The sequence below is a fragment of the Physeter macrocephalus genome, chromosome 6, assembly GCF_002837175.3.
Source record: "Physeter macrocephalus isolate SW-GA chromosome 6, ASM283717v5, whole genome shotgun sequence".
Taxonomy (NCBI): domain Eukaryota; kingdom Metazoa; phylum Chordata; class Mammalia; order Artiodactyla; family Physeteridae; genus Physeter; species Physeter macrocephalus.
In genome coordinates, this window is record NC_041219.1 from 28394539 (window position 1) to 28408443 (window position 13905).

Here is a 13905-nt window from a genome sequence, read left to right on the forward strand (position 1 = left end):
GGTGGCGCAGTGGTTGAGAGTCTGCCTGCCGATGCAGGGGACACGGGTTCGTGCCCTGGTCCGGGAAGATCGCACGTGCTGCGGAGCGGCTAGGCCCGTGAGCCACGGCCGCTGAGCCTGCGCGTCCGGAGCCTGTGTTCCGCAACAGGAGAGTCCACAACAGTGAGAGGCCCGCGTACCGCAAAAAAACCCCCAAAAAACAATAAAACAACTAGAGAAAGAAGAACAAAGAAAACCCAAAGTCAGTAGAAGGAAAGAAATCATAAAGATCAGAGCAGAAATAAATGAAATAGAAACGAAGAGAACAATAGCAAAGATCAATAAAACTAAAAGCTGGTTCTTTGAGAAGATAAACAAAATTGATAAACCCTTAGCCAGACTCATCAAGAAAAAAAAGGGAGAGGATGCAAATCAATAAAATTAGAAATGAAAAAGGAAAAATCACAACTGACACTGCAGAAATACAAAGGATTATAAGAGACTACTACAAACAACTATATGCCAATAAAATGGACAACCAGGAAGAAATGGACAAATTCTTGGAAGTATACAATTTTCCCAGACTGAACCAGGAAGAATTAGAAAATACAGACAGACCTATCGCAAGTAATAAAATTGAAACCATAACTAAAAATCTTCCAAAAGACAAAAGTCCAGGACCAGATGGTTTCACAGGTGAATTTATCAAACATTTAGAGAAGAGCTAACACCGATCCTTCTCAAACTCTTCCAAAAAATTGCATAGGGAGAAACACTCCCATATTCATTCTATGAAGCCACCATCACCCTGATACCAAAGCCAGAAAAAGATATCACAAAAAATGAATATTATAGACCAATATCACTGATGAACATAGATGCAAAAATCCGGAACAAAATACTAGCAAACAGAATCCAACAGCACATTAAAAGGATCATACACCATGATCAAGTGGGATTTATCCCAGGGATGCAAGGATTCTTCAATATACATAAATCAATCAATAAGAAAAAGAAATAAAAGGAATACAAATTGGAAAAGAAGTAAAACTGTCACTGTTTGCCGATGACATGATACTATACATAGAAAATCCTAAAGATGCCACCAGAAAACTACTAGAACTAATTAATGAATTTGGTAAGGCTGCAGGATACAAAATTAATGCACAGAAATCTCTGGCATTCCTATACACCAACAACGAAAAATCAGAAAGAGAAATTACGGAAACAATCCCATTTGCTGTTGCAACAAAAAGATTAAAATACCTAGGAATAAACCTGCCTAAGGAGGTGAAACACTTGTCCTCAGAAAACTATAAAACACTGATGAAATAAATCAAAGATGACATAAACAAAACAAAACAAAAAAAAGATGACATAAACAGATGGAGAAATATACCATGTTCTTGGATGGGAAGAATCAATACTGTGAAAATAACTATACTACCCAAAGCAATCTACAGATTCATTGCAATCCCTATCAAACTACCAGTGGCATTCTTCACAGAATTAGAATAACTTTACAATTCATATGGAAACACAAAAGACCCTGAATAGCCAAAGCAATCTTGAGAAAGAAAAACGGAGTTGGAGGAATCAGGCTCCCCAACTTCAAACTATGCCACAAAGCCACAGTAATCGAGACAGTAATGGTACTGGCACAAAAACAGAAATATAGATCAATGGTACAGGACAGAATGCCCTGAGATAAACCCACGCATATATGGGCACCTAATTTATGACAAAGGAGGCAAGAAAATACAATGGAGAGAAGACAGCCTCTTCAATACGTGGGGCTGGGAAAACTGGACAGCTACATGTAGAAGAATGAAATTAGAACACTCCCTGACACCATACACAAAAATAAACTCCAAATGGATTACAGACTTAAATGTAAGACCAGACACTATCAAACACTTAGAGGAAAACATAGGAAAAACACTCTGACATAAACCACAAGAAGATCTTTTCTGACCCACCTCCTAGAGTAACGGAAATAAAAACAAAAATAAACAAATGGGACTTAAAAGCTTTTGCGCAGCAAAGGAAACCATAAACAAGACAAAAAGACAACCCTCAGAATGGGAGAAAATATTTGCAAATGAAACAACAGACAAAGGATTAATCTCCAGAATATACATACAGCTCATGGAGCTCAATATCAAAAAAAACAAACAATCCAGTTAAAAAATGGGTGGAAGATCTAAATAGGCTTTTCACCAAGGAAGACATACACATGGTCAAGAGGCACATGAAAAGATGCTTAACATCACTAATTATTAGAGAAATGCAAATCAAAAGTACAATGCGGCATCACCTCACACCAGTCAGAATGGCCATTATCAAAAAATCTAGAAACAATAAATGCTGGAAAGGGTGTGTTGGTACATGACTCTTTTTGAATTATGGTTTTCTCAGGGTATATGCCCAGTAGTGGGATTGCTGGGTCGTATGGAGGTTCCTCAAAAAGCTTAAAATAGAACTACCATATGACCCAGCCATCCCACTACTGGGCATATACCCTGAGAAAACCATAATTCAAAAAGAGTCATGTACCACAATGTTCATTGCAGCACTATTTACGATAGCCAGGACATGGAACCAACCTAAAGGTCCACTGACAGATGAATGGATAAAGAAGATGTGGTACACATATACGATGGAATATTACTCAGCCATAAAAAGAAACGAAATTGAGTTATTTGTAGTCAGGTGGATGGATCTAGAGACTGTCATACAGAGTGAAGTAAATCAGAAAGAGAAAAACGAGTACCGTATGCTAACACATAGATATAGAATCTTTAAAAAAGAAAATGGTACGGATGAACCTAGTTGCAGGGCAGGAATAAAGAGGTAGACAGAGAATGGACTTGAGGACATGGGGTGGGAGGGCAAAGCTGGGGCGAAGCGAGAGTAGCATCGACATGTATACGCTACCGAATGCAAAATGGTTGGCTGGTGGGAAGCGGCAGCGTAGCACAGGGAGATCGGCTCGGTGCTTTGCGATGACCTGGGCTTTGTTGTGCAACAGAAACTAATACAGTATTGCAGAGCACTTATACTCCAATAAAGATCTATTTAAAAAAAAAGAATCAGCAATGGAATATTTTTATTTACTGCTACATTAGGGGTTTAAATTTTTTTGGTGGGGGGGAATGAGTCGGGGGGATGTTTTGTTCCGACTCAATCATACTCAAAGTATAAGCTGGAATAACCAATTCAAAACCCACAAAACCCCCAAGAGAGTATTCTTAGGTTTTCGTTTTGTCCTCAGCAAACTACCATTATCCTGGTGATCATGAAAATAACATGCACCAAACAGTCCAGTGCTAGAACCCAACGTCCAGCATCTTCAACCACTCAGTTAAGTTCGCTGAGGGAGCCGGCGCTTACCCACGCCACCGCTGGCTTTCATCTCTAGGTATGCACATGATGCTGACTGCCAACGAAAGGTGGGGAAGAGGATTCCTTAAATGGATATTGAATACCCAACTCCAGGGTATGTCATAGCTAGAGCACTATTTTCATTGTATATTTATAACATTTTACTTAATCTCCTTAGAGTGAAAAGCAGCAGCAGTGGGAAACTTTATTCTTTAAGAAGAAAATAATAAACTGCAGAGAGTAAAAGTCTCCTTGGAGGATATCATCTTATTAAAAAGCTTCATGAACTTTCAATGGGACGCTAAAATAAATATGCTGTGTAGGTTGAGCATATCCAAGTGAAAACAAGGTTTCTGCAATCTAATGAGAATCACCAGAAATATGAATTCTTAAAAAAAAAAAAAACTCATGATCAGGTGGAATGATTTAGACCCTACATAGTATTTCAGAAGAGAGTCAGTTTCAAGCAGCTTCTGTTAACAGCTCCAGCCCGGAGGGGGTGAATTGTGTTGCTTTCTGTTTTCTTTTCCACCTCTCTCCCCGGGGAGGAGACACACTGATCACAGGTCTGGCTGAGCGACGGAGCAGAATGTTGGGGCGTGAGAAGGAGGCCCATGCCTACCTGGAGGGCAGGGCCAGGGATCTCACTCTTTCTCTCTAAACTACCAGCGGCATCTACACCCACCCTACCCCCTGGCATCTCCAAAGTGCCTCAGAAATGTTCAGAGGAGAAATCAAGAAGGAGCCCATCCAGGAGCCATCTGGATTCAAGGGCCTAAGTTACACCCGGCCCTCAGCCCACATGGAGACTGAAGCCCACAGACAACAGGGAATGCTGGCCATGAAAACGGAAAAGCAAAAAGCACAACATTGCTCCTCTCTCCCTTCCCTGGATCTGCAACCTGTTTCTGTCCCCTGGACTGGACGGACCAGTGTATTTACAGCCAGCTTGGGAGACCAGGGGAGAGCCTGGCAGTGAAAGGGGACGCAGCCATGAGATGGGGTGGGACTGTGTGGTTCCCCCTCTTCCCTGAATGCAAGATACTTTAAGCCAAAGATTTCGTGAAATGATGTTTATTGTTTTAAAAAGCTCACGTCTGGAATTAGATAGTAATGATGGTTGCCTAAGTGTGAATTGACTAAAACCACTGAATTGTAAACTTAAAAAAAAAAAAAAAAAAAGCAAGCTTAAGTTGTATGAGCCTCACCCACACTGGACTTGTACCAAACACCTGATTATTCTGTTCCCTCAAACCATGGCTTATGTCACATTTTTTTCAGGAGATTTCCCTAAGAGCAGCTATTTGCAAAATATTACACTTAAAATTTAAATCCAGGCGATTTAATGTTTTCTGGAAGAAAATGTACACTGACATGCTTCTTTATGCCTTCAGATAACAAAACAGCTGGTGTGAGAAGAGGCTGAACAACAGTTTCCATTAAATTCTTCTAGGACTTCCTTTTTGTTATATACGCAGAGAAACACATTTAAAGGAAAATATTATCTGGGCTCAAGAGAGTGAATGGCATCTCCCAAACAGACTCCAAGACGTTGACTTTCCATGGAGTGGAAGTGTGGCCACTCCACGTATTACCTCAGAACTTATCCTAAGAGAGAGATGGCAACCTTGGCTCAGACGCTGGATCTAATTTATTTTATTCTTGCTGGTCTTTCAAGGTCGGACGAGGACCCTCTCTCAATCTTCATCCAGGTGACCTACACCCACTTATCTAGCTGCCACCCAGTTAGATCACACGTCATATTTTCTTCCCCTTTTCCAGTGTACCTACCTCAGGGCACTTTAGCTTTATAAGCTACGATTCTGCTGTCCTCCTTGAAGAGAACCAAACACACTGCAACAAGAGCATCCTTTTTCATTTACTGAGTAAGCTTTGCTATCCCTCACAGACTGAATACAGTGAATCGCAGAAAGTGAATCACATCCGCAAAGGGGCGTACCACAATGAAGATGTGCCAAAACACAAACCTCCAATGTAGTGCTTATCAGACATCAATTTAATGTTAAAGCCACAGTTCGAAGAGGTATTTGGAAGCATCTCTACATGCCTTGAAGGTGGTGCATAAGACAGCCAGTGAATGTGAAATCAGGAGTGCGGCTCCCTGGGTATAAGAAGGTAAGGCCCGTTCATAAATCTTCGTCTTACCATTTAAAGAGAAACCGAACACTTAAGTTAGACTTTTGATGGATCAACAGGTGTGTTACAAGATTTGCACGTGACAGAGAGTCACGAACAGTTGACCACTGTGGACACTGGGCACACATGGGACCTATGGTCATCAGTGAACAGTGGGACGGATTACACGGGATTTCCTGTGCTTCCACGGGCCACAAGTGCTCACATGGGCAACGCCTATGCTTCTTCCCCTCCCCAAGTCATGCCACATCCTCGCTGCTTATAGCACTCGGGGAAAACACAACCGCCAGCAAGAGTGCAGCTCAATTCTGACAGAGGCTTAAGAGAGAGAGATTTAAAATCCCTTCTGGGTCACTAATTACACCAAGTGCTCAACAACCAGAGGCTGACCATGCTGGACTGGGCAGGTGGGCAGGAAACCTGGTCTGATTAAGGCAGTGAGCAACGTGGCGAGAGCATGGAAACAGATTCATGGTAACCACGTACAGGGACCGAGCTGGCAAGTGCTACCGAGAGAAGAGAACTGTAGTTATTTACAACGCACAGCCGCGGCCCTTGTAATCTTCCGTCGGCACAAACGTTCATTTTAAAATTTGGTAGTACGCACAGAGTTTTCTCCAAAATAAAAACTTGAAAGAATATGAGGACAGGAACCAGCGGCTTCATCTTGGTATTATTATCCTTTCTATGGCACACAGAATATGGTCCCAGTTTTTACAGAATATTGCCAGGAGAGTCACAGCGAAGAAGGTGCCGAGAATGTGGAAGCGGCTCTTCATCATGGGCGAGATGAACTTGGCGATGGTGGACACACACACCAAGATGACAGTCATGAAGGCCAGGACCACGTTGATGCATTTCCCCAGGAGGACCTTGGCGTTCACGGTGTCTGTCTGCAGGGCTTGCTGCTCCTGCTGGTGGAGCTCCAACTTAGAAATGCGAGTCTGGCAGGACTCCAAGGCTTCCTGTGGGCGAGAGGGAGAGCGAGGATCAAACGCTGTCGAGATCAACCAGCAACACGTGAGCGTGAGCTGGGACGTGCGCGAGGGCCGCCCAGCTCTGGACGCTGCTGCCCGTGCAGCTTCGAACTGACGATGATAACGATGATGACGGTGATGACAGACAGAGAAGCAAGGCAAGAATCCCAAGGCTCACTTTATCCTGTCATTCATAGACAGAACGCGCATGTATCTACAACCATGAAATACCATGAATGAGGAATTAACGGTTAGGTATTTTTGACTCCACCTATATTTAAAATAAAGTGCAGGGCTTCCCTGGTGGCGCAGTGGTTGAGAGTCCGCCTGCCGATGCAGGGGACGCGGGTTCGTGCCCCGGTCCGGGAAGATCCCACGTGCCGCGAAGCGGCTGGGCCCGTGAGCCATGGCCGCTGAGCCTGCGCGTCCGGAGCCTGTGCTCCGTAACGGGAGAGGCCGCGACAGTGAGAGGCCCGCGTAGTGCAAAAATAAATAAATAAATAAAAATAAAGTGCATAAAATACTGGCATCTGGTGGAACCATCAGGGACAAACCAGAAGAGGGGTGGGATTCCGTTTTGTGACAGGTGACTAACTCCAGTCACGGGGTAGGTGACATCTCCAACTGCTAGTCCTTTTTTTTTTCCTTTTTAGCTGTGCCACACGGCATGCAGGATCTTAGTTCCCCGACCAGGGATTGAACCGGGGCTCCCTGCAGTGGAAGCGCAGAGTCCTAACCACGGGACCGCCAGGGAAGTCCCGCCAACTGCTAGTCCTTAATCCACTGCTCAGTCCATGTGCACCTGTTACAGACCAGTGGAGGGAGGAGGGAGGGATGGGGCCTGGCTGACTGTGGGGCTCTCACAGCTGCTCTTCGAGCGCCGCGTTACCAGGGCACTATCTGAAGCTACGCCTTCCCCCCAGGTCTCATTCTTGCCAAGGCTTTGATTACTAGACACGGACGACTCCAAGTATCTCCAGCCCAGCTGTCTCTCTCGAGATTGACTCATGTGTCTACATGCGTCCTGGACATCTCCATTTGAGCTTCTTAAAAGCACCTCAAATGCACCATGGCCAGTTGTGGATTCATGTCTGCACCTTCCCCGCTCCTGCCATCAACTGTTTCCCTTCTTCTCAGAAAACAGCACCTGATGCACCAAGTTGTCATGTGAGAAACGTGAGAGGCATGCCCTGACACCCCTCTCATCTAATCCAGCACCCAGGCCCTCCGATGCAACATCTGGTATTTATCTTAACTGGTCCATTTCTCTCTCCTCCCACAGTAACCCCGCACTTCAGTCATCAGGGTCTCCACCTGCAGTAACTTTCCACTCATTTCTCTGCACACCCTCTTGGTCTTCAACCTCATGGATCCACTTGCCACACAGCAGCCCAAGTGATCTTTGAAAGACGCATATCTGATGTCACTCCTTCTTGTAGAACCTTTTAAATCTTTGACGTGGTCCAGGCCCAGCCACTGTCTCCTGCCTTGCTTACCTGGTAAGCCTCTTCCCCCCTCCCTCCCCCGCTCACTGTGTTCTGGCCATACTGGCTTTTTGAAGTTCTGAAAAGGACCATGTTCAGGGCCTTTGCACATGCAGTGTGCTATGCCCGAAAGGTTTGCCTCCCCACACACCATTCCTTCCATCTTTCAGGTCCCACATTGATGGTCACATCCTGAGGGATGCCTTCTTGGACCCACCAGACTATGTCAAGTCTCCCTCTGGCCCTTGTCCCTAACCAAGGGACCACACCTGCACCGCGCTGTTATCCGCAGCTGGAGGTACGTGCTGGCTGAATGCTCCACACTGGATGCCAGTAATGGGATATGAGGCTTGAGAGAGAAAAACCTTACACCTCTCGGGAGAAAAGGATCTAAGTAGAGGTGGTACAAGGAGCTCCTTTTCGTTCACGAGCCTATTTTCTAACTCATTTACCAATATATGTTTGCTCAATTAAAATCCAGTCATGTTTTCAGGTTTTAAACGAGCATAATGGCTCCAAAACTGATTTACTTTCCTTCTGCTGAACATACTCTATGGGCCAAGGGTTCTCTGTTCCTATAGGAACTTTCATTACACAGGCTACCAACAAAAAAGGTACAACTTCTTCAGATCTCACATTCTGAAAAGTGCTGGCTTTCTACAACGACAGGCAAGTGCCCCCAATATCATGCATTCTTTTCAAATACTTAGGCCCACGGTGTCCCCTATTTTAGGCATGGCATGGAAAAGGTGATAGAACAGGATAAAAGATCAACATTTTAGGCAAATTCATTCATCTGTGATTGGGTAGATGAATTACATATACAAATAGACTGATCCTAGAATTGCCTTAGAACTTCTGTCAAATTTTTTACCAAAAGGAAAATCCAAGAAAATTAAGCAGTGAATCGTAAGGAATTTTGGTCACAGCACCCGCTAAGAGATATTCAGCCCCACAATCTTTAGTACTTCCTCGGGCCCAGTATTTAACGTATTGGGGATAAGGACAGAGGACAGGATTGCCTTTAAACTCTTCTAATTGAGAATTCAGGGTTAAAAAACTCATTTGCGATTTAAAACAACAACAAAACCCTTGCATCCCTATAGGCAACAGTCACCCTCATCTATACTACTCCATCATCTTGTATAACCCTGCCTATAAGAACAAAAGAAACAAGAAATAAAGAGGAAGCTGAGCAGGTCCAATTGCCAAAAGCCCCAAGACATATGGCTACTCATACATAATAAATACAAAAATTGGCCAGCGTTTACTTTTTTCTGCTTATTATGTCAGGTAAAGATTTAAGTACTTTACATGTCTTATCCCATTTAATCCTCCTGACAGCCTTTTGAGGTAGAGCTCATTAATATTTCCATTTTATAGATGAGGAAACTGAGGCATAGCGCTGATGTGTGCAGGTTCACAGTAAGAGGCAGAGCCAGGATTCTAACTATCCTAACAAGAAAGACCCTCCTCCAGTCACTCACACAGACATCCTCTTTGCACTTCTGAGCTACAAGGTGAAACTAGAAAATGCTGAAATGAACTCTTCTAAATTTTTAAGCTCTCTTTGTGAAGTCCCTCCCTTTACCTTACCCCTCCATCTCTAAAGTATGTTTCTTTAAAAAAGGAATAATAACATAAACCCAAACAATCCCCTAAATAAGAAAACCATATATTTAGACATCAGCTAGTGGCATCCCAGACATAGTCTAAAACAGAATGCTCTAATAAAACAGACTGCACTGTTCACCTGGCAACACTTCCCATTTAAATGGGTTCCCATTTTTTAAACCAGTCAGCAGTGAAGGTAAGCCTCCTAGCCCAGAGCAGGGGCAGAAATCCTCCAAGTGTCTTCGGCACCAGGGTCCTCAGAGGCAAACAAGTCTGATGCTGCGGCTCCCAGAATTGTCCAAGTAGACGTCTGGGATTAGCACAGGCTCAGCCCTAGACACAGTGTGGAACAAAACGTGGGCAGCTAAAACTCTGGCTTACACATTGTGGGAGAACCTCTCCTTATGTTTCAGCCCCTTGTAAAGTGGGGCTGGAGAAAATAAGCACTGCCTACAAAGAAAATTTGTAAAACTGAAGCTCAGCATGACTGGAAGAGTATACTTTTTTTTCTTTAAAAAGGTGATCAATGGGAATGTAAATCACTGCAGCCATTATAGAAAACACTATAGAGGTTCCTCAAAAAATTAAAAATAGAACTACAATATGACACAGCAATCCCACTTCTGTGTATATACCTGAAGGAAATGAAATCAGTACCTAGAAGAGAAATCCACACCCTCATATTTATTACAGCATTATTGACAATAGCCAAGACATGGAAACAACCCAAGTGTCCAATGATGGACGAATAAAGAAAATGAGGTACACATACACACACACACACAGACACACACAGGCATACTATGCAGCCGTGAGGAAGAAAGAAATAGTTCCATTTGCAGCAACATGGATGGACCTAAAGGGTATTTTGCTAAGTGAAATGAGTCAGACAGAGACAAACAACTACTGTATGATCTCACTTATCTGGCAGAATCTAAAAGGGGAAGGGAGGTAAAATGGGTGAAAGGGGTCAAAAGGCACAAATTTCCAGTGATATGGTGAATAAGTCCTGGGGAATGTACTGTACAGCTTGGTCACTATAGTTAACAACACTGTATTGTATATTTGAAACTTGCTAAGGGAGTCAGCCTTAAAAGTTCTCATCATAAGAGATCAAATCTGTAACTATGTGAGGTGACGAATGTTAACTAAACTTGTGGTGATAATTTTGCAATATGTACACATATCAAATACTATATTGTACACCTTAAACTAATACAATTATACGTCAATGATATCAGAATAAAAACTGGGGGGAAAAGAGACCCTCTAGTACCCCTAAAAAAAGGAGCTCAAGAAGCCTAGGGTTGCTTCACTACAGCATTAGTATCACATTAATATTGGAGCATGCCTTTGTTTATACTGATCCAGTTACCCCTTCCCTCCATCCATCAGGATCCCACCCAACTCTTCAAGTCCCACCTTCTCCGGGACATTTATTCACATTCATTACTCAAGGATTATCTGCAAGACCTTGGTCAAGTCACTTAACCTCTCTGTGCCTTGGTCTCCACATCTGAGAAATTAAGAGAAAAACAAAAACTACCTCAAAGGGCTGTTGTGAGGAACAGATGGGGAAATTAGACATGTAAAGTGCTTTGATAGTGCTTGGAACACGGTACGCACTCAACTGCTTGAAATTCCCACAAATATGAAAGCTAACATTTTAGAGATGAGCAAATAGACTTAAGGCTCGCTCAGGACCACGAAGCTGGTAAATGGCTGGGACTGAAGTCCAGTGTCTGACCACTAAGTGGACCCCTGCCCCACTTGTCCATAGCTTGCTGGGCACTGCACGTCTACATTTCTGAGGCTTTCAGAGCCTGCATCACGTGATTTGGCCCTTGTTCACATTGTCTTGAGCCAATTGGCAGTTGGGTTACTTCTGACCCTCCACCTAGGCAAGTATGTCGAAGGCAAGATTTATCCAATGTTTTAAAATTTGTAAAAACTGTGGTGATGGTGGGGAGAGTAGAGTATCGGTGATAGGCTTGGGGTAGATAATAAATATTTGCTAACTAATTTAGGCAGAAAGTAAACAGAATATAGCTTAATGTCTATAACATGAGCTAATGGGGTTAATATGGTGAAGAATAAATGTTTGCTCCACGTGCCAGAAATCCTTTTGGGCTTGGGGGTAATGCACTTAGTTTGTTAAATGAATGAAAGGCTGGGAAGAGCCCATGTGAGCTCTGGTGGGGAGAGGAAAGGCACCTGGATGTCCCGTGACCGCTCGTAGGCCTGGTAGGCCACCTTCTCCTCGATGCTGGCCAGCTCCTGCTTCAGGTTGGCCGTCTCGTGCTGATGCAGGTCCGTGAGGTCATGCAGCTGGTCCTCCAGTCGCTCATACCTTTCCAAAGAGAGAAGGTGATTCTGAATGTGACATTTCAAAGGTGTTCTTAGAAAATGACATCCTTTGTGTCTCGCTGTCACCAGCGCCCCTTGGCGTGTTCTCATCCCCAGGCAGACTGTGCTTCCAAAAAAGGAAGCCAAGCTGTGGGGAACATGCTTTTGGAAAACACTGAACTCTAGCTCCAGAAAGGACTGGTCTCTGCAGTCTTAACTCTGTCCGCTCCGCTGAGGGTTCACGTAAACCAAACCTGGCTTTTCCACCCACGTCAGACCAACACCTTGTCTGGCTGTGGGGACGACAGGACAGGCCTTATCACTGGCACATTCACCAGGGCTGGTCAGGAGACAGGGCTGTCAGTCATCCTGCTAAAGGCGACGACCCACTGGCATCCTGGTGCTTTTCCCTCTTCTGACCCCACAGTGCCTGCTGGTTCACGGCCACGGCTCTCATGCGCCAGAGAGGCTGTAAGGAAATGACCAATTTCTATGCTGGAGCCAATTCCACTCATCTCCCAGTGCACACAGTGATTCCGAATACATGTGTCAGCTCTTCGGACTTAAGTGTCAATTAGAAAATCATGCTTGTTGCAAATTAAAGGTGGCTTATCAGGTGGCACTTCCGAAAGTCCAAATCTAAAGTAACAGAAGCACAAAGATTCCCATTCCCACCCCCCAATCCCCTCAGAGAAGGAGAATTTTGTATTGTATTTGAAACCGTGTAATATTTATTTGGAAACCGGAAGCACTATTTGGGGAAGGTGCATTAGCCTGGATGACTTCGATCAACACCAGTTTTAGACACTTATATAGTCACCTGATAGGATCATTTAAAAAAACACTTTAATACAGATTTAATGATTTTTCTCAGGTAGGACTTCACAGGTGCCCAGTGTCGCTGTTTTGTAAGCAAGCCTTTTAAAAACCTCTTGACAGATGAATGGATAAAGAAGACAGGGTACATATATACAAAGGAATATTACTCAGCCATAAAAAAGTATGAAATAATGACATTTGCAGCAACATGGATGGACCTAGAGATTACCATACTAAGTGAAGTAATAAGTCAGACAGAGAAAGACAAATATCATATGGTATCACTTATATGTGGAATCTAAAAAAAATGATACAAATGAACTTATTTATAAACCAGAAACAGACTCACAGACTTAGAAAACAAACTGAAGATTACCAAAGGGGAAAGGTGGCAGGAAGGGATAAATTAGGAGTTTGGGATTAACGTCTACACACTACTATATATAAAATAGATAATCAACAAGGACCTACTATATGGCACAGGGAACTCTACTCAATACTCTTAATAACCTATATGGGAAAAGAAGCTGAAAAAGAATAGATATATGTATAACTGAATCACTTTGCTGTACACCTGAAACTAACACAACATTATTAGTCAACTATACTCCAATGTAAAATGAAAACTAAAAAAAATAAATAAAGATCTCTTAAAGTAAGTAATATAGTGAGTGACCAAATCATGGAGATCATAAACATGTTATATAACAAATGAGAGCCAAAGCTGTCCTAATGGATATTTGTTACTTGAAATAAAGGGATCCAAAGGGTGCTATATCCCAAACTATCTGAATGGAATTAAAGTCAATATTATCTGGAAAAACTGTGATGCAGAAACAGTTCTTATGTGACAAAGAATCCAAAGTCAAAGACGTAGGTGGAAAGTTTTTAAAAAATCATTTCATAAAATATGACAGCCGGAGGGCTTCCCTGGTGGCGCAGTGGTTGAGAGTCCGCCTGCCGATGCAGTGGACACGGGTTCGTGCCCCGGTCCGGGAAGATCCCACATGCCGCGGAGCGTCTAGGCCCGTGAGCCACGGCCACTGAGCCTGCGAGTCCGAAGCCTGTGCCCCGCAACGGGAGAGGCCACAGCAGTGAGAGGCCCACGTACCACACAAAAAAAAAAAAAAAAAAAAAAAAAATGA

The 13905-nt window shown here is 43.5% G+C and overlaps 1 protein-coding gene across 6 annotated transcripts in view; it reads right to left on the bottom strand.

The window, feature by feature from the left end:
- Positions 1-4467: 4467 nt before the first annotated feature.
- Positions 4468-13905, bottom strand: part of TMCC3 (transmembrane and coiled-coil domain family 3) — a 70479-nt gene continuing 61041 nt past the window's right edge. For 5 of the 6 annotated variants that reach the window (XM_024127399.3, XM_028490451.1, XM_028490454.1 and 2 more), the window contains 2 exons: positions 11810-11945; positions 4468-6485 (listed from right to left, as the gene is read on the bottom strand). In XM_024127399.3, the coding sequence (XP_023983167.1) occupies positions 6183-6485; positions 11810-11945 (439 nt within the window). In that variant the 3' untranslated portion in view covers positions 4468-6182. Of the gene's footprint in view, positions 6486-11025; positions 11112-11809; positions 11946-13905 lie in introns of those variants that run through there. The other variant, XM_028490455.1, reaches the window with a different exon arrangement.